The 20,500-nt window shown below is 41.1% G+C and overlaps 1 protein-coding gene across 1 annotated transcript in view; it reads right to left on the bottom strand.

Moving 5' to 3' along the window:
• Window positions 1-16,649, bottom strand: part of STARD9 (StAR related lipid transfer domain containing 9) — a 109,683-nt gene extending 93,034 nt beyond the window's left edge. Inside the window, exons 1-3 of the mRNA XM_090268341.1 lie at window positions 16,603-16,649; window positions 10,880-10,949; window positions 8,904-9,020 (exon numbers count right to left, since the gene is read on the bottom strand). Coding sequence (XP_090124467.1) covers window positions 8,904-9,020; window positions 10,880-10,949; window positions 16,603-16,649 — 234 coding nt within the window. The remainder of the gene's footprint in view (window positions 1-8,903; window positions 9,021-10,879; window positions 10,950-16,602) is intronic.
• Window positions 16,650-20,500: the final 3,851 nt, after the last annotated feature.

The following is a 20,500-nucleotide window of genomic DNA, read 5'->3' as shown; positions in this document are numbered from 1 at the left end:
CCCCACTCATGCCTGCAGAGCCCCATCCAATTATTGCACAAAAAGGCTTTTTCTTATAAAGTTTCTACTTCTGTCTTCATCTTGGTTGGGAAGAAATAGCACTAGTGATGGAATGTACACAGCTCTGCAAATATTCATGAGAAAATGCTCTGACGCCCACAGGTTCTCCAGCTCCCTTGCACATACATGCATAAGGGAAAGGGGATGCACAGAGGAACTAAGTCCATGGTTGTCTAACTTAGGCAAATTACAAGGCCCTCTCAAAACAGGCAGCAAGATAAAAAAGGCAGAGTCCCAACTTGTCTCTTATCCACTGAACCATAAGTGGAGCAATTAATTCAATAACCATTAATTTAAGATAGGTAGCACTGGAAATACAGAAATAGAGCTGTGTGTAGCACAGCATTTGAGAGTTAGGGCTTTGGAGTCACACAGTAAAAGGTCTGAATGCATGTTCCATCATTTGATTGTGTAACTTACAGCAAGCTACTCAACCTATCTGAGCCTAATCCTAAAATGGAGAATATATTGATAAAACCTACTGTAAATAGTGATAGGATCCTCAGAGCATCTTCCCCTCTGTGAACTCTCAAATTCCTTCTCGCCTTCATTTCTTCCTCATGTTTCTCCCTCGATTTTAGTAACTATTCTGACTTCTTTACTCTTTCCCTAAAACCTTCATTCATACTCCAAGTTCAGAAGTGAGGGTCATATTCTTCCTCTCCACCTCATCCTACTCACTTTCTCAGGCAAGAGGTAACAGAACATTTGCCTTCATCTTATCATGGGTTCGGGTCCCCAGACAGAAACTCTACTTCTAATTGCAGCCTGCTCACATAATAAATAATAATAACAACAACAACAACAACAACAACAATAATACAAGATCTGTCTGAAAAAACTCCAGCCATTGTTGATATAATGAGAAACAGTTTGCGCAACACGGATGTAACCTGGCAGCCAAGGAGTGTGGACTGGAATGAGCATGTGCGAACAACGACTTCACTGTACTAGTCAGTGGGGGCAGTAAATGCAGCTGGGTGAGCATGTGTACTGTGTGGCTGTCACATTCAAAATGAGTGTGAGAGTAGAGCAATGAATCTGCATCAAATTTTGCACTAAGCTTGAACATTTCTCCTCAGAAACTATTCAGGTGATTCAGAAGGCTGCAGCTATGGGCAACTGGTGATTGGCAGCTTCATTACAACAATGCACCCACTCATGTATCACGTCTTATATAGTTTTTTTGAGAAACATCAAGTCACCCAGGTGACTCAGCCCCCCTACAGCCCAGATTTGGTGCCCTGTGACTTCCGGCGTTTCCCAAAACTAAAATCACCTTTGAAAGGGAAGAGATTTCAGACTGTCAATGAGATTCAGGAAAATATGATGGGGCAGCTGATGGCAATTGGGAGAACTGTGTGAGGTTCCAAGGTGCCTACTTTGAAGGGGACTGAGGCATCATTGTCCTATGTATGATGTTTCTTGTATCTTGTATCTTCTTCAATAAATGTCTCTAGTTTTCATATTACATACCTTCTGGACAGACCTTGTAGGCACTCAATCATCCCCCATACTACTAGATGGCAGTAGTGCAAGGCTTCAATCCAAAGAAAAAGATCTTTCCTTGGAATTCTGCTAAGCAGCACATTTCCTGCCATGCCGGAACCTCTGTGATGCAGTTAAAGGTCCCTGTCACTAGAGTAAACAATAGGCATTTCTCTGCAACATCAAGCACAATCTGGACTGGTCAAAAAGAAAAAAACATAAGTAACTTTTGTTTTTGTTTCTCTAGACTGGCATCTTTAAAATAAGCGTCTTGAATGGTCCCTAGCATTTCTTCTAATATCAACATTTTGGAATTCTAAAATCAAACTATTTAGCTACCACATAACAGGATTCAAAAATTCTGCACAAGTTACTTTTCATGTCCTAAATACGTATCATCCTCTGCAGTTTAATTTGAAATCCCGTATTTTATCCTACGAAGACCAGCTGGTTCTAATGTTCCATAAACTCCTAAAATGATCATGTTCTGCCTGCAGAGTATTATTAGCACCTCCCTAACTTGCTATCTCTGGACCAACATTCCTTCATTAAATAATCCATGCCGAATGTATACAGATGCCACACTGCTAGTGGCTTTCCTCTTGGTTTCTGCAGGGAGCCCTTTAATCATTTGGAGGGTGTGCGTTCCTCTGAAGCCTCTCCAAGTTCTTGAAATCCTCAAGCTGAAGTTCGTACTGGAGAAAATATTCACCCAAGAATCTGTAACACACACATACACACACACACAGAGTCTCCCTTTCTTTAGGCTCTTTGATGGTAGGCAATGGATATACTCTGTGTGTCATTTGATGTTCAGTGTATGTGGAGACTAAACATTAAAACAACAACAAGTACAATCACATAGCTGCTATAATTTCAGTTTTGTATTCAATGGTTGTGGGGAGGAAATCTGCTCATTCGAAAGATTTTTATCTGGAAAAGCTACAAGTGTTTTAGTTATGTGTTTTAGCTAAACAACAGGCCATTTTAAAACAAAGATTCCCAGGAGAATGGGAGCAACTGCTTCCAGAGAGGGCTGGGTAGCTTTTTGTTCCTGGACAGGCTTTCTGTTGACTCAGTCTGCACTTGTTTTGACAGCCAATTACAGTCCTTGGTGGGTAAAGCTGAGCTAATGTTCCTCATGGAAAGTTTTACAAACACACAATCACCCAAACACAATATACTTCAGTAGAGGACTCCGGCTCCAACAGATGTTCCTGATCCAGAGGAAGGAAGGAAAGTCAATTTTCCAAGCAGAGCATGCGAATCCTAAAAGGGATCATAACCAGATTCAAAGAGATTTTCAAATCAAGTTCAGTTCTTAGAAGCATGGGCCTTGATTCTCTCATACTGTGATAGTTGTAATCACCCCAGGGACCCAAGCCATAGCACTCGTGACCTCCTTTATTCAACTCCTGGTTACCAAGCCCTTGGCTATGCGCTTTACATAATAATTTCATTTCCAGGTCTAACTTCAGAGAAGTATATTAACTTTAATATTGATTCAAGCCAGATAAAAATGTTGGCCAATTTTGTAGAAGCCTTGGCAAATTCAAATATTAACAAAGAGTAAAAACACAATTTAGCCCTGACCAGCGTGTCTCGGTTGAGCATCCTCCCGCAAAACAAAAGGTCACCAGTCCGATTCCTGGCCAGGGCACATGCCTGGGTTGCGAACCCGGTCCCCGGCCTCGGGCATGCAAGAGGCAACCAATTGATGTTTCTCTCACACATCAGTGTTTCCCTCCCTCTCTTTCTCCCTCTCTCTCTTTTCCCTCCCTTCCCCTTTCTCTAAAAATAAATAAAATACTTAAAAAATAAAAAATAAAACACATTTTAGACCAATAATGGCCTGCCTTAAGAATGAAAAGCTGATTACCATCTGCACCAGCATGGATGGACCTGGAGAGTATTAGGTTGAGTGAAATCAGTCAGTCAGAGAAAGACAAATATCATAGAATTTCACTTATATGCAAAATCTAATGAAAAATATAAATGAACAAATAAAACAGAAAGAGAATCAGAAAGAACAGACTGAAGGTTGCTAGAGGAATGGGGAGTTCAGGAACTGGGTGAAAAAGGTGAAGAAATTAAGAAATACAAATTGGTAGCTACAAAACCGTCACAAGTGTGTAAAGTACAGCATACGTAATACAGTAGTCCCTCTCTGTATCGTGGTTCTCTTATCACAGCCTCCCTGTATCACAGGATTTTTAAAAATATTATATTTAATTATTTATTGTGTATTTTTCTCTATATTGCGGGATTTTGCGGTACTGTATACGTATGTTGTTAAAGTTATGTAGGTTTAGGAGTGTAGAATATGTTTAAGAACATAAGTAGTGTTTATAAAAGTGTAGAAAAGGTTAATAAGGGAGTGGGAAAGGTTAATAAGGGACTGGGAACAGTTTATGAGTGGAAAGGGTTTATAAAGCCTTAAAATATATATAAATACTAAAATAAATGTACGGTCCCTACTTTGCGGACTTTCACCTATCGCATGGGGGGGAGGGGGTGTCTAGAATGTAATACCCGCGATAAGTAAGGGAATACTGTATACTCAATAATACTGTAGTAACTATGGATCGTGCCAGGAGGGTACTGGGAATATTGAGGGGACCACTTTGTAAACTGTAGTGTAAAAAGAATATGAACTTTGCCTTCAGATGATCCTGTGTTCAAGTCTAAGACTCATTTCTGACTTTAGGCACATCATATAACCTCTCTAAACCTAAATTTCCTCAACTATAAAAGAAGGATAAAATCTTCTACCTTTTAAGCTGTTGAAAAGACCAAATCAGATAATATTTATAAAGAGATGGCCAGGCTACTAGTAGACTAACTGGGATTTTTTTTACCTCGGGAGTCAGTGGGGCTTGGTGGAGATGGCATGCAATTCAGAGTTGGACAGTCTTGGATTTGAATCCCTGCTCTATCATTTACTGACCAAGTCTTGTAAGGTTTCGATGCCTCAGTTTCCTTACCTGTAAAATGGAGTAAACAATACAGATTTAATAGATTTTGGGAGACGATCAAAAGAAAGGATAAACATTTAGAATATACAGATATTTAACAAATAAAGCTGCCTCTCAGAAGGACTTATAGTAGCTGACTTGTTCTCTCATGTTTATTGACACCTGATCTATTTACTCTAGTGTGTCACCACTAAGAAAAGGGAAGGACTAAAGCACTAAGAAATTTTAATCTTAAACTTAACTTTTGAGGCTATAAGATATAAAAAGAGGGAGGTAGAATGGTACAATGCAATAAAAACACCAACATGGGAAGCTTGGGTCTAGTCCCACTTGTATATTAACTGTCTGCATAACTCCTATAAATCACATGGTTATTTCTAGGACATGAGGGGACTGGCACAGATTAGTGGGAAGTATCTGGAAACATCTTTGATATACATGACTGGGATTGCTACTGGCATCTAGTCCATAGAGGCCAGGAATGCTACTAAACATCCTACAATGCACAGGACACATCTCTCATAACAAAGAATTATCTGGCCAAAATATCAACAGTGCTGATGTTGAGAAACCCTGGCCTAGATGATGCTACATTCCCTTCAAGTTCTCACCTTCTAAGAGACTATGATGAGGCAGCACCAATATCAAATAGATATTGTCAATATCTATCAAACAATGGCTTCTAATGTTGCTCAAAATTCCTCTAAGGCCAATGGGGGAAATTGTTCCCTCAATAACTGGATATTCTGAAATCAGTGCTGTATTTCAGAGGGTGATGACAGTCCTTCCTTCAAAGACTCAGAGATGGAGGAGGCACAGTCCTTCAAGGATTTGGTCCCTCTTTGCAGTTAGAATCAGTGCTTTCAAAGCCATGATATTCCTTTTGGGCAAGAAGATGATTTAAATAATTCTGAATCAAGGTCTGAATAAGATGTAATATACATAACATCAGAGATTAATCTTGTCTACACCATACTGAAGGAAAGGAGCTAGACTCAAAAGGCTACATACTATTTTATTATATTTATAGACATTCTGGAACAGACAAAACTGTACGGACAGAAAACAGATCAGTAGTCACCAGGGGCTGGGGATAGGGAGAGTAGCTGGACTACAAAGGGACATGAAGGAATTTGGGGGTGATGCACTGTTTTATATACTGATGGTAAACTATACAACTGTGTTTGTCAAAACTCTTGAAACTCTACACTAAAAAAGGTGAATTTTAGACTTGGCTGGTGTGGCTCAGTGGATTGAGTGCCAGCCTGTGAACCAATGGTTGCCGCTTCGATTCCCAGTCAGAGCACATGCCTGGGTTGCAGGCCAGGTCTCCAGTTGGGGGTGCACATGAGGCAACCACACACTGATATTTCTCTCCCTCCTTCTTCCTCCCTTCCTCTCTCTCTGACAATGAATAAATAAAATCTAAAAAATAAATAAATAAAATAAAAATTAAATTTAAAAAAATAGGTGAATTTTACTATATCTAAATTATACTTCAATAAGACCGACCCCTTTCTCCACACACCCCCTTACATATGATCACAAATGCTGCAGAGAAGTTAGCTGTACTTCGGGAAAGGATAAACTGGGTGAACGCTAAATTCTTTCCCACCCCAAGTCCTATGATTTTATAATAATCCGCCTCTCCTACTCCTGGTGACCTCAGAGCTATAGTGATTAGAAACTGGGCTCCAGTTTCTGTGTTACAGTAATGAGTCCCTCTGACCAAACCATATGGATGTGAGTCCTGCCAGCATTCTGGGACCTCTGGCTCTACTCCAGCCTGTGACAAAGTTTCCTTTCCTTCTCTCTACTGTTCTGATTCCCCTTGGGACCAATGACGTCCTTAGACAATAAACAAACCAGAATCAACCACAGGAGACTCTAGCTTTATCTCTCTGCACAGGCTTCCTGTCCGAATCCCATTTGATCTAATTAGGCAACAGAGGAAGAATCATACTTACGAATTCTCATCTATGGTCTTCTGGGCTTCTATCAGATTATTTTTATAGATTTCAGCTACATAAATGTAAAATGTGACCCTCACACCAAAATCATACCCAAGCTTGTTGATATATATAGATGTAGTTTTGTTTACACACATTCACACACCTCCCAGATTGTTGATGTATCAAATGTTACACAAAATAGTTCATTTTTCTTAGGTACAGAACAATCATCCCTAGGTGTGCTATGGCCAGGGAAGACTGAAATAGCTATCAGTATGCACACACTTCCTACTAATAGAAGGAGCACTGCCTTCTACACCACGGATACAGTCCCAACTGTGAATTGCTATAGATAACCCATCCTCTTAGTTGAGTCAGTTTTTTCCTGGATCTTCTTGGAGGATTCCAGTATAACAATTACAAACACCAGTAAGCAGATACCTCAGAGATACTTGAGTGCTGGGATTAAAATCAAGGGCCATAAACAAGCCTGGATCTGCCAGTGCCCTCATATTCCCAAGGACAGGGATGGCTCAGTAGGGGCCATCTAATGCCCACACTGCCTTTCCCTTCTGAGCATTTACAGCAAATGCAGTTTGACTACAAATGTAAGGTGCTCATATTATAACAGAAGGAACCCACAAAGACAACAATCCCACAGTGGTCTAGAGTCTTGTTTCCACATCTTCCCCTCAGAAGCGAAAAATGAGGGAATCACACTTTCATGGTTTAGAACTATCCAATCATCTTCAGAAGTTTCCATCAAAGGAAGATTAGTACAGTCCTCTAACTCACTCAAACTTGATGACATTGTTCCTTTGGAATAATCAGAAAAAGTTTCACGAAGACTAAAATATTTAGAAAACACATTTTGGCTTTTTGTTCAAAGGTATATAGACGAATAGGCAATTGTTGTTCAGGGCTCCCCCAAAAATATTTCCATTTCCAATGGTATTTCCTAAAGACATACTTCTGCAGTGTTTTCTTTCAGATGTAGTATGATGAAGGCCAAATAAATTAATTTCTAATTTTAGAGATGGACTTTCATAAAGAGTACCCTGAGGGCTATTGTCTGTGGTCATAGAATTGAATGAGACAAGGCTTGCTGAGCATCCTGGGGACTGAACACATGACCTTCACCAGGACAAACCAGAACAATGCTTCTGCTTCACAGAAACAGAGGGAAGTCCTGTAGATCTACCTGGCCAGACATGCTGTCTCAGAAACTTCTGAGAGAGCTAGGCAACACTACCAGGCCCATTAATCATGACCAACTGCCTTAGCTGATTCCCGTCAATCCTCATCAGATCAACAGAATTCACCTTTTACATACATTGCAGGCTGGCAGACTAGCTATCTAGCCCTTTGCACTTAGCCTAGGAGCACAAGCCTAAAGCTCAAAGAAGATACTAGCCTCTAGAGTTCCTGGGCCCTTCTGTTGCATACAACACAAGGCCCAGTTTGAGATGAGCACATTCACTTACCATAGGAGCAGAGCACTACCTATACTAACTTGTACACAACTGAATCACACTGAGGCTCAAGCCTAAATAAACAGCTAGCCAACTCCCATGCCTGAGCAAGCAGTCTTTTACTCTTTTTGCAACTGATGTCTCTCACTACCACTACCAAAGATCAAATATCATTTGTAGTTTCTGACCAAACTACCATAAATAAGAAATAGGCAGGGCCCAGATTCCATGCCAATTTCCCAATATGAGGTCTGTCCAGAAAAAGTCCAGCCATTGTTAATATAACGAGAAACAGTTTGCGCAGCATTGATCTAAGCTGGCAGTCAAGGAAAGTGGACTGGAATGAGCATGCATGAACAATGACAACGTCACTGTACCAGTCAGTGGGGGCGGTAGATGCCATTGAGTGACCATGTGTACTGTGTGGCCATTGAATTCAAAATGGCTGAGTGAGTAGAGAAATGAATCTGCATCAAATTTTGCATTAAGCTTGAACATTCCTCTATGGAAACTATTCAGATGCAGCTATGGGCAATTGGTGATTAGCAGCTTCATCACAATGCACCCACTCATGCATCACGTCTCATGCAGAGTGTTTTGGTGAAACATCAAATTACCCAGGTGACTCAGCCCTTCTACAGCTTAGATATGGTGCCCTGTGACTGCTGGCTTTCCCAAAACTAAAATCACCTTTAAAGGTGAAGAGATTTCAGACTGTCAATAAGATTCAAGAAAATATAACAGAGCAGCTGATGACGACTGCGAGAACTGTGTGAGGTCCCAAGGTGCACACTTTGAAGGGGACTGAGGCATCATTATCCTATATACAATGTTTCTTGTATCTTCTTCAATAAATGTCTCTATTTTTCATATCACATGGCTGGAGACCTTCTGGACAGACCTCGTAATTATACAGTTATGAAAAACTGAGAAGAATGAAGGAAAAATGACATTACCACTTCCTGAGATGCATACTGGGGGTCCTCTGGGTTGACTGACCAGTAGCAGTAATCAAAGCCAAAGGCCACAACCTTCTCCCGGGAGTCGCCAAAGCCATCTGATCGACTGTCCACCTAAAATCAAACATAAGATCCAGTGTCTTCTCTATTATAATATCAGAATCTGGTTAGTAGTATTTGATTCCTCTCTACTGTAGCTAGAGGGATCTGGAATGATCATGGGAATCTTTATGATATCTATATAAAAAGAAAAAAAAGTAACCTCTATCCTCATCTTGTTAGTTCAATAAAGCCCCAGAGAATTAAATTTCTCTCCATCATACTATCGTATATCTACCTATATATGAACCAACCAAATGAGGTGTAGGACAGCTTGAGAGAGAAACCCTTTACCTCTCTGTGCATCTTCTTGTAGCTATCATTTTTTCTCTAAGAACTTCTATAACAGATACAGAAATGCATGAGTACTTTAGTCCCTGGGCCTGACTGGCTCTACCCACCGAGGGCCTTCACAGAGGTCCCTGGGGACTCACCCCAGTGAATTAGAAAGCATGTTGGACTGAAGAGCTAGGACCAATCCCAACTGCCCAAGGTAGGTGAGGGCAGAGCCAGAGCCTGGACTGCATTGACCTACAGGTATTATACTGGGGAGAATGGCATACTATTTATAATTTAGACTCTCAACAGGGAGAGACAATCCCTAGCACTAGGATCCACAAACCACAGTAGAATGAGACTATCAGATTGACTAAGACAGTGGTTCTCAACCTTCCTAATGCCGTGACCCTCTAATACAATTCCTCGTGTTGTGGTGACCTTCAACCATAACTAAAGCATAGTGATTAATCACAAAAACAATATGTAACTATATATGTGTTTTCTGATGGTCTTAGGCAACCCTGTAAAAGGGTGGTTCGACCCCCAAAGGGGTCATGACCCACAGGTTGAGAACCGCTGGACTAAGAGATTCTTAGTAGAGAACTGACCTCAGGGAAGTAAGCAGCCAGCAAAGTGTGCGGGAGGCAAATTAGAGTTTGATCTTGGCCAGGAATTATTAAGAACCAAAAATATGATCTCTCAGAACAAAGTGGCTGAAGTGATTAGGTAATGGAGATATAAGTAAAAGACAGCAAAGAATAAAAGGTCTTTTGTCTCCAGGGAGCTCTTGTTAACAGTGTGGCACTTCCTGTTTTCTTTTAGCAGAGAGCTACTGACAAAAGGAAACAGATCACATCACAGGAGTAACGCAGGAGTGGGCATGGCTGGAAGGCCTGCGGTCCAGATAGCCCTCACTCTGGAGGTCACATGGCAAGCTCCCCTGTTTCCCTCCACTCCCCATGGCCCAGAAAGAAAGAAACCCTTCCACTTCCACTGGCCTGGTAAGGGAGAAATGGAATGGAGGAAATTAGCCATAGGAAGGCATAAGGGGTAGGGAGTAAGTTCCCCAAATTTGTCTAATTGTGACTGAAAGCTCAGTGAAACCTGTGAAAGAAAATTGGTAGCAAGACTGACTAGTGACTGACTTCCTCCTGAGACCTGAAGATTCTTTTTTGGTCCTCACTATGGCCAAAATGAATCCTGCATTAGCCGGTGCATAAGCCTCTAGGCGAAGTGATATCAAATGAGAGGCTTGGCACCAAGTCTGACTGGTGCTCAGGTGAGTTAAGTGTATACATGGACTGTCCCCAAAATGATTTAAGCCAGCCACACCTGGCCCATACATCCTTTGTGTTTACTTTTAAAGAAGCTACTGACTAGTTTCCAAAACAGCTGCATCCTATTTGATAGAACTTGAGCTGCAGCAGCAATGTCCCCTGTACTTTTTTCCTACTGTTTTATGTTTGCTTAGTGGTTGGTCAAAGCTCTTCCACTCTCCCTCTCTAAACACATTCATATACACACCCTCACCCCAGAAACGCCTGTAATAACTAGCACCTCAGTGGAAAGAAAAAGGAAAACAATTTCTGGCTTACCTTTAAATTCCTGATTTTTACCAGTTTGCCATCAACTTCCACAATAATTCTTCCTCCTTTTTTGGTTTCCCTAGAAACAAGACCCAAACCCATATGAAAATAAACATTGTTTTTTTGTTTTGTTTTTTTTCTTAATCAAGAAAAGAGAAGTTAAGACCAGCACTATTAGAACAAAATGTTTCCCTATTCCTGTCTCCATGACTGGGGTGTCTGAATCCATAAGTTGCTCAAAGCATCGCATCAAACAGTCTCCTATCTGGAATGTTTTTCTGAATCATTAGAACTTGGCTCTGGACAGCTAAGGGCACTTCTGAGCACCCTCTACATGCTAAACACTATATTAGGTACAGTAGCTATTTTACTTCATCTTATGCAATTTTCTTGAAAACCCTCCTGAGATAGCTTCCTAACATATCTTCGTCTTTACAGATGAAAGGCTAAAGCTGAGAAAAATTATGTAAGTTGTCCAAGGTCATACAGCTAGCAGTGGCAGAGCTGGAATTTAAATTCAGATTTGTCTGACCACAAAGCCTGGGCTCTTAACTCGTCGGCAGCCGTCCGTCTCGAGAGACGATGGTGTAGCTTCTTAAGAGTCTATCTGCACCGCCGAGAATGGCTGTGCAGTCCGACTCGGGAGTGACATCGTATCTGTCTCCTCCCGTGTTGAATCGACATCTTGCGATGACGCTGAAGCTACAGAGCCTGTGCAGGGTGATATGGAGGGTCTGCTGTTGCCCATGCAGCAGACCCCCCCTCTCTTCGCAGCTGAAGGGTCCAAGGGAAAGACGGAGTCAATACAGCTTGGCTTCAGGTGCGCCGCAGGAGTTGCCGGTGTTGACTACAACGTCAAACCGCCTTAGGGACTCCGGCTCCGGATTTTCTGTCGGGGTTTACTCCCTTAGCCTTTCCCCTGAAGAGGTATGCCGCAAGGCAGCGGAGGTTTTTTGGAGTCAGAGTTTTCCTTCTCTGAGGCTCTTAACTATACCCTAGAAATCAAGCTTGGAAACCCTGGAGAGCATCCTTGGTTCAGCACACAACATGGCATCACCTCTCACTTTCTCTGGGATTTTAAACATGAAAAAGGCTTTGGGGCCTCTCTACTGAGATCCTGAGAAAGTATTTCCCCAGTCCTTTCCTTATATTAGAATGAGAACCAAGATCCTTAAGAATCATCCTATGTTGCAGTTACATAGTAATACTTAACACTTAACCTATCCCTAAATTCACTTTAAGGGGCTTAGTTCAAGTGGCCCACATACCTGAAGCCTACAATGAACGGAATATACTAAACTTAAAATTCTTCCTCATAACCTAAAGACCTTTAACTAAAGTGCTCACAGCCAAAATGTTAATAGATGAGAAATTCATTAGCAAGTTATTAATTAAATTACTCCTAGCCTGGGACCTGAAAATTGAAAAAATATGTTCAGTTTCATTTTATTCTTCCTCTGAATTCCCAGGATCTGACCTTGAGAACTGGAGGGGGGTGAGGGGGGTAAAGTTATTTGGGTGGTGGGGATGTCTTTAGATTTAAGATTTTTTTTTTTAACCTGTCAGTGAAATAAAGCCCCGGATAGAAATTTTCCCTCTCTCAGGTAATGAGGTTTCTGTTACTTGAATTTCCCCAAGGCCCTGATACAGTTCCTTTCACATTTCATACTAGATAATATTTAAGTCAGCAGAGATATATTCTTTGTCTCCCAGGGTCATTAAACTGTGCTCTCCCTCCCCTCTCCCCATTGAACACAGCCCTCAGCTCTCCTAAAAAATAAATAAATAAATAAAATCTTTCATCTTTGGTGTTAACATTTTACAAGATTTTTATAAGATCTTTTTTCCTTTCTGAAGTTCACAGTAAGTTTTATTATCCCTCCACTCACTAAAAAAGCAATACACAGATTATATATAGTAAATTTAGACGATGAAGAAAATAAGAAAAAAAAATTATACAATAAATGCCAAATCTATTATCTAGGACTCTTTGTCATAAAGCAAAAACCCAAACAAACACCCAGAAAAGAAAAAACCTGACCTCTTAGCAGAAAAATAAAAACTTCGGGAGGGTGAGATGCTGCTCCTCTCTTACGATTGGTAACATAGTGGTTCTAAACATTCTAGAACAAAGTGAAGTTGAATTGAGATTGAATACAACAGAAAGAAAGGGCACTAACCTCAGCTGGCAGCACAAAACTCAGCAAAAGTCTACTGAGGAGAAGCCTTACACACAGTAGAGTGGAGTACCTACCACTTGCCTCGGTGTCCTGAATTCCACCAACAGGCAGTCATTCCTTAAGGTTAAAAGGTTTTTGCAGGGATAAATCCTCACTTACACATTACTCCCAGGACAGTGTTTCTCAAAGCGGTCCACAGGCCACTTTCATCAGAAACATGGGAGATGCTGGGGCTAGTTAATTCAAATTCCTATTAATAAGTTGCAGTATAACAAGCTCCCCAGGTGGATTGTATGCATACTATAATTTCAGAATTACTGTCCTAGAGGAGAAAATAGCCAAGCCATTGCCATTCATTTATTCATTTGTAAAACTTTTTAAAAAACAGCTAGCTAAATATAGGGAGAAATAAAAGTAGTTAGAATTAGATAGCTAATACTTTATTGGACATTTAAAATGTATTTTAAATGTATCCTTTTACTTAATCTTCAGGAAAACATTGAAGTAGTTACATATTCTGTTTTGCAGATTTTTTTTAAGCACAGAAAGGGAATATAGTATATGAAAAGTAACTTTTGATAGGGCAGTGGGAAATGTTCCAGGGCCTACAGTATTAGTGGAAGAGAGCATGCTGTCTCAATGACAAATGATTTAAGATAGACAAGGGCAGCACCTCATGAGATACTGACTTTCTGACACAGCAAACAACTATGAGGTAGAGATCAGGGCATCAAACCCATTTCCCTTATTATCATTTTACTGATGGATGGTCATTTCTAGTCTTACTGAGAACAGGCATTTGACAGAGAAGTGCAACTTTTTTGTAATCTCAGGAAGGAACAGTTTAGTCTGGTGGATTGATTTTTGGTTCTACGTACTTAGTTTAGACCTTAAACAAGACCATTTTCTCACCTGGAAAATCAGAAAAAATGGAAGCTTAGATCATATGGCCTCTAAGATTTTGTCCTAAATATAACATCAGATCCAATGACTTAACTGAAGTTTGGAACCAACCATTGGGTTAGCCAAAAAGACCGTTATGTTTTTTCCATAAAGTAAAACACATTTTTTCATTTTCACCAATAGCCTTATTGATTTGGATATTTTGAGTATGTTGGTTATCTCCTGCTATTGACTTCTAGTGGGTAGATGCCAGGGGAGGGGGCTGCTAAACATCTTCTAATGCATAAGACAGTCCCACAGCAAAGAATTACTTGGCCAAAATGTCAATAGTACCAAGAAACTTCTCAAACCACTTCTGACACATTTGGTCAGTCACAGCACCTTCTCCATACACTGCACAAAACTTTTTTTGCATTTCAGTTGCATTTTTACCTTTCTTGAAATAATAAAGCATAATACACTGAAAATGTTACATATTTTCTTCCATCTTCAATATTAAAATGGCTGCACAAAAATTCACCAATTTTGATAAGTGTTTTTAAATGCACGCTGATATGACAGCTGTCACAACACAATCTAACAAAATTGTTACAAATGAAGTTAAAGACAAGTAAGCCCTACTAAAGTCATGGTATAGAAAAACTAAATGAACTTTTTGGTCAACCCAATACATAATCAGCAGGTTCCCTACATTCACCTGAGCCTCAGTGAAGATGCTGGCAATTAACAATCTTGGAGTACGTATAGCTTCATCTCCGCAGGATTCTATGAGAAGAGGGTAGTAGTCTCAAGCTTCTTAGCTGGGATCACATTGGGTTTCTCCTTATCTGCTCCTGAATCTCTGCTCCTGAATCTTCAGCCTGCAATAATCTGCTCACACCTAGACATCTGCAGTCTTGGCATTCTACTGCTTGCTGCCCAAGTCTCTTCACATGAGCTCAGTAAATAAGCTTTGTGCCCTTTCCTTCCTCCTCACTTTTGTTTAATGAGATGTTATTCTCTACTGTGGCTGCAAATAACAACTCAATTTCAACATAAATTTTTTAATCTAATGCATGCTATATAAATTCCTAGTTCCCAAGGAATAGAAAAGTTCCTATGAGGAGTGGTCAATATTGTTATGCAAAGAATCCTTAAAAGAATGGTTTTGCAGGTTAAAGAATTAGACAAAAAACATATATGCAACCCATGAGCATGAATAAGTGTGGGGAGTGACTGTGGGAGTGGGGGTTGGCTGGGTGAGGGGGGAAAAGGGGTAAAAATTGGGGCAACGTTAATAGCATAAATATAAATAAAATTTTAAAAAAGAATGGTTTTGCAAAAAGAGGATCTGCCAGAGGCTACCCTCAGGGTGGCAGCTGCACCGATGAAAACCCCCCAACCTTGAGCCACCACACTTAGTAATGCAGAAGCCAGATGCTATAAGACATTTGCCAATCTAAACACGACAGTTCAAGCACGTGCTACTTTCCTTTTTCTTCACTGTACCTCTTTTGCCTTTTTCCTACTTTCTTTTCTGTTGTTCTTGTTTCTTTCTTCCATTTCATTCCTCTCCTCATTATTCTGTCAATTGCATGACTTTTCAAAGCCAATCACCTCCATATCAGGACAAACATAACCCCTGCTAGTAACAAATTTTATTATGGGAGACAGTGCCTTTTTTGACCCTTCTGCCCAATTTTCAAGCCATCTCATGTCCTGGAAATTTTTTAACTTCAAATATGTGCCTCTGGTCCCAAACCACACTCTCCACAGCTTTATGTCCTGTCACTCAACTCCCTCCACATAACCTCTCGCCAAACAACCCAAACTTACCTGTTTCCTAACAGCTTAAGTCCTTTGCTTTTAGTGTTTTTACTAGCGAGTGCTTTTTACACTTTCTCCACCTGTCAGCAAAGTCTAACAGATCTTCAAAAAACAGTCCAAACACCAACTCTTCTGTGAACCTTTCCGTGATTTAACAAACCTATGAGTGGAGAATTAGTGAAAAGGGGAAGAAATTATGTGGCTGGACATAGGATGCCTCAAAAGCTGAGAGGTGCAGAACTAGATTCACCCATGAAGAAATGGGCACTGCTGACACTGAGAGGAGTTAGAGTAACGTCCTCTATTTCACAGTTCAGCTGTCCAGCATAGGATGAAATCACGATCTCTCTGGGCCTCAGTTTCCCTCTCATGCCTCACACTCTCTTTCTCCACATACTCGCAGAGAAACCCACGTGCACCCACAAGTCTGCCTCAGTCCTCATAGGTACTCCAGAACCAGCAAGAAGGGAGAAGAGATTGACAATCCCTCTCCCGGCGTAAAGATACTTTCCCAGCTCTTTTCAACGAACCCAGGAAAAAACGCCCTACCCAAGCATCAAGACTTAAGCCGCGGTCCCTCAAAACTCCTGCCGGCAGGACTCCAGGGACGCTGAAACATAGCAGCCCACCCTTGAGTCCAACCAGAAACCGCTATGCCTGAGAGCATGACGCGAAAAACTCGACCCGAGATCTCAACTTGCCAGGCCTTTAAAGTTTCCTGACCCTGGCCCGCTGGGCCACTTTGTGTCTGATTTCTCCACGCCAGAATCACTTGACGGGGAGGCGGGGACCTCGCCCTCCTAACTCACTTGCCGCCTCAGGCGCCCCCTCCCGCCCGCTCACCTTTTGCTGAGGGGCCGGACCCTCACGGCCACTCGCACGTTCGCCATCCGTCGGCCTCCACCCAAGTCCGGCAAACCAGCCCAGCTGCACCATCCCCTGCCCCAGTCCCAAACTCAGCCGCAGCCCTGGCGCAGCCCCACCCTCCCCACGCGCCTCCCGTGGTGGCCCCGCCCATGCGCCCGCCCCAGGCCGGTAGGGGCGGTGCCTTCTGAGCTCCACCCAATCCTCAACCCAATGGGCGAGATTACGTCAGGCAAGGCCACGCCCACCTCACCCCCGCCCCACTTTGCTCCGCCCACACACTTCACTAGAAGGCCTCGCACAAACACTGGCCCTGGGCAGGCCGGGACGGTTCCTGCTTAGCCTGGTCCAATCCTGAGCACCGAGGTGATGGAGCCCGGTGCCTGGCGGCATCCGGCCAGACCTGTCCGGACCCTTGTACTGGGAGCTGGCTTTTCTTCTCCGACTGGCCTGTAGAGCCAAGTAGACCCGTTAAACTTTGATGAATCCCGACAGTTTACAAACTGACTTGATAAATACTTTTATTCACCGCATTGGCCTGAGCCATCAACTCTGGTTAAATTTTAGGGGCAGAAATGAAATGGGGAACACTGATGTTTTTGCGGTTCCCAGCAAAGAGCAGTGTCTTTCTTTGAGGAGTCATTTGGGGTGTGAAGGAGTTGAGTGCTCACCGGCGATCTCTCGATTTTGCTGGAAACATGCACCCTGGCAGTATCTGTGGTCACGGAGGAAATGCAGCCATGCAGGGTTTCATTTAACAACCTTTCCTAAGTAAGCACCTATTACTGACAAGCTTTGTTCTAATAACAAGGGGAAAAAGTGAAGAAAACGGGTAAAGCTCTGACCTCATGGAACTTGGTGAGAGAGACTAACAAATATAATAATTTAAATAAAATGTCTATCAGATTAGCTGAAGAGAAAAAAAATTAATGCGGAAAAGGGAATAGTAAATAAGTAGAGAAGGTGCTGAAATTTTAGATGATATGGCCAGGGAGTCTCACTGAGAATGTGACACTTGAGAAAAATCTGAAGGATGTCAAAGAAGAGTATGCAATTGTCTAGAAGATGGGCAATTCCAGACACAGGGAACAGGCCAACGTAAAGGATCTGAGCTTGGATATAGCCTGGAATGTTAGAGGAACAACAAGGAAGCTAATGGGGGTATAAGGGAGTGACAGAGGGGGACAGTCATAGAAGTAGCATGAGGCCATGGGAACGTTTTTGAATTTTATTCTAGATGAGCTGGAAAACCACTGGGAAGTTTTAAGGAAAAGGATAAAATATGATTTATATTTTTAGAAGATTACTGTGGCTACTTGCTGTTTTGAGACTTCACAATTCTGATGAGTGGGGAAGGATTCAAACCTAAGAGAGACCAGTGGTAGTAATAGAGGCAATGAGTCATGTCAGACATGTTCCAATAGCAGTTTACCTATCCAGCCTCTTCTCTCTCAATTATTTGAAGTACCTTCTTAGAATAAAGTGTTGGGGGAGGCGGTTTACAATTCAAATACACCTGGAATCCTAATTTCTGGATGGCTTCTCTACTCACTGCTTTACAGTGAAAATAATCACTATTAGGGAAAATAGGATGGCATTTTCTCAAAAAACTTAAAAATAGAACTACCTTACGATCCAGCAATCCCACTTCTGGGTATTTAAGTGAAGAAAATAAAATCACTATCTTGAGAATATATCTGCACCTCCATGTTCAGTGCAGCATTATTCACAATTAGCCAAATCACAGAAACATGGAAACTACCTGTTCCAGAAACAGGAATGAAGACCATACAGTACATATTTCTTATAAATCACAATTATCACAGGGTTGCAAAGTGATGATACTCTACTTTTATCATTCTTCATTTATTAGTTAATATACTTCTATAAAAAGCAACTTTTTCTCACCAATTATTTGATTACCCTGAGGTACAGTTCACATAGCAAATGCAGCACAAATGCTTGGTTCAGTTACCAGTTTTCAAAATAAGTTGGTTCCCTAGCACTTTCCAAACAAAGGTAGTTAATGAATTGTTGTTTTAAATACTATTATAAACTAATGATATTAAGCCTACAGTCAGCCCTCCCCATACCTTGCTTACACATCCAGAGTCAAGCAACCATAGATTGAAAATATCCAAAAAAAGTTATGTTGTTGCTAATGTGTGCTATGTAGTTATACCTACAATGGCTATGTCTGTATTGAACATGTACAGGCTTTTTTTCTTGTCATTATTCCCTAAACAATATAGTATCACAACTATTTATACAGCATTTACATTGTATTACGTATTATAAGTAATTTAGAGGTTATTTAAAATATATAGGAGGATGTGAAGTTAGATGTGCATAGGTCATATGCAAATACTATGCCATTTTTAAAAAAGTTTTTTATTGATTTTGGGGGGGAAGAGAGTGAGAGAAATATCAATATGTTGTTCCACTTATTTATGCATCTATTGTTTGACTCTTTATGTAGCCATACAGAGATTGACCCCACAACCTTGATATACTGGGACAACACTCTAACAATCTGAGCTACCTTGCCAGGGCCAATACTATGCCATCTTATATAAGGAACTTAAGCATCCTCAGATTTTGATATCCGAGGGGCTCCTTGGACCAGCTCCCCCACAGGTACTTAGGCACAACAGTATTTGATTTGCTTCAGTCTATTTTAGTTACTATTCTTCACAGAAGGCAGCATTTGAGGTTTAATATGAAATCATACAAAATTTGTACAAACACAAATCTACATTGAGTCATAACACAGACAGCAAAAGACAAAGTAAAAACAAACAAACAAAAAAATGCCCTGACTGGTGTGGTTCAGTGGATTGAGCACTGGCCTGCAAACCAAAGGGTCACTGGTTTGATTCCTAGTCAGGGCACATGCTTGGGTTGCTTGCAGGCCAGGTCCCCAGTTTGCGGCACGTGAGAAGCAACCACATATTGATGCTTCTCTCCCTCTTTTTCTCCCTCCATCCCCCTCTAAAAATAAATAAATAAAAAATTTAAAGAAATTGGTAGTTATATACACTTGGACAATGTTGTGCCTTTTACACTATAAAGTCTTATAAACATCTTAGATCAACAGAAGAACGATCTTCAATGTTGTCCTACAAGGTGGGTTACTTTAGCTATCTCCTCGTTTTTTCCAATGTGTTCCTTCAGCATGGCTGTTAAGATTTTTTGGTGATTGGCACCCCCAAAGATGCCTTGCCATAAGGACTCTGTTGGCCTGGGACATGACCCCTAGTGCCACTTCATCCACCAGCTGCAGCTCCCCTTTCTCCTTATTGGTCATTACTATTACCGCCTATACACCTCTTTTGGTTGTGCACCTTTGATTTCACACTTTCCAGAAACAGTCTAATATCTGCTTTCTAACAGTTTGTTTACTGGCTCTTCATCTGCGTATGTGATAAAAGAAAATCTTCGTCTTTCATATGTTTGTACCTATAGGAAGTTCAATATTTTCAACCTCTCCAAAGGCTTCGAAATATTCTAATTCTAAAGGCTTTGCTGTTACCCTCCATACTTTCATAGCTAAAGACAAGCCCTGTTTCTTAAGTCTCCTGAACTTGCAGGGTGGAGATAGAGAAATGTAAGATTAGGATGAGCCTGGAGATAAAGCAAATTCAAATTGCTAATGTCCTGTTCCATGACCCCCACCTATTTTCAGGTATTCTATAGAAATAGGTGGGGAATACCAAGTATTCCAAGTATCCAGCAGTTTTTCAAATAAATCCTCATTAAGGTAAACTTTGATGTCCTACAAAAGCTGAGATTCAGAAAGGCTGAGTTACATAAATTTTTATTAGCATTTACTGATCAAAGGTAAGCATATGTTGCCATCTTGAGATAAACTGATTTT

Source organism: Furipterus horrens, unplaced genomic scaffold, assembly GCF_987537825.1.
Source record: "Furipterus horrens unplaced genomic scaffold, mFurHor1.1.pri manual_scaffold_3, whole genome shotgun sequence".
In the NCBI taxonomy this organism is placed as follows: Eukaryota; Metazoa; Chordata; class Mammalia; order Chiroptera; family Furipteridae; genus Furipterus; species Furipterus horrens.
This window is presented reverse-complemented; position numbering and strand designations above follow the sequence as displayed.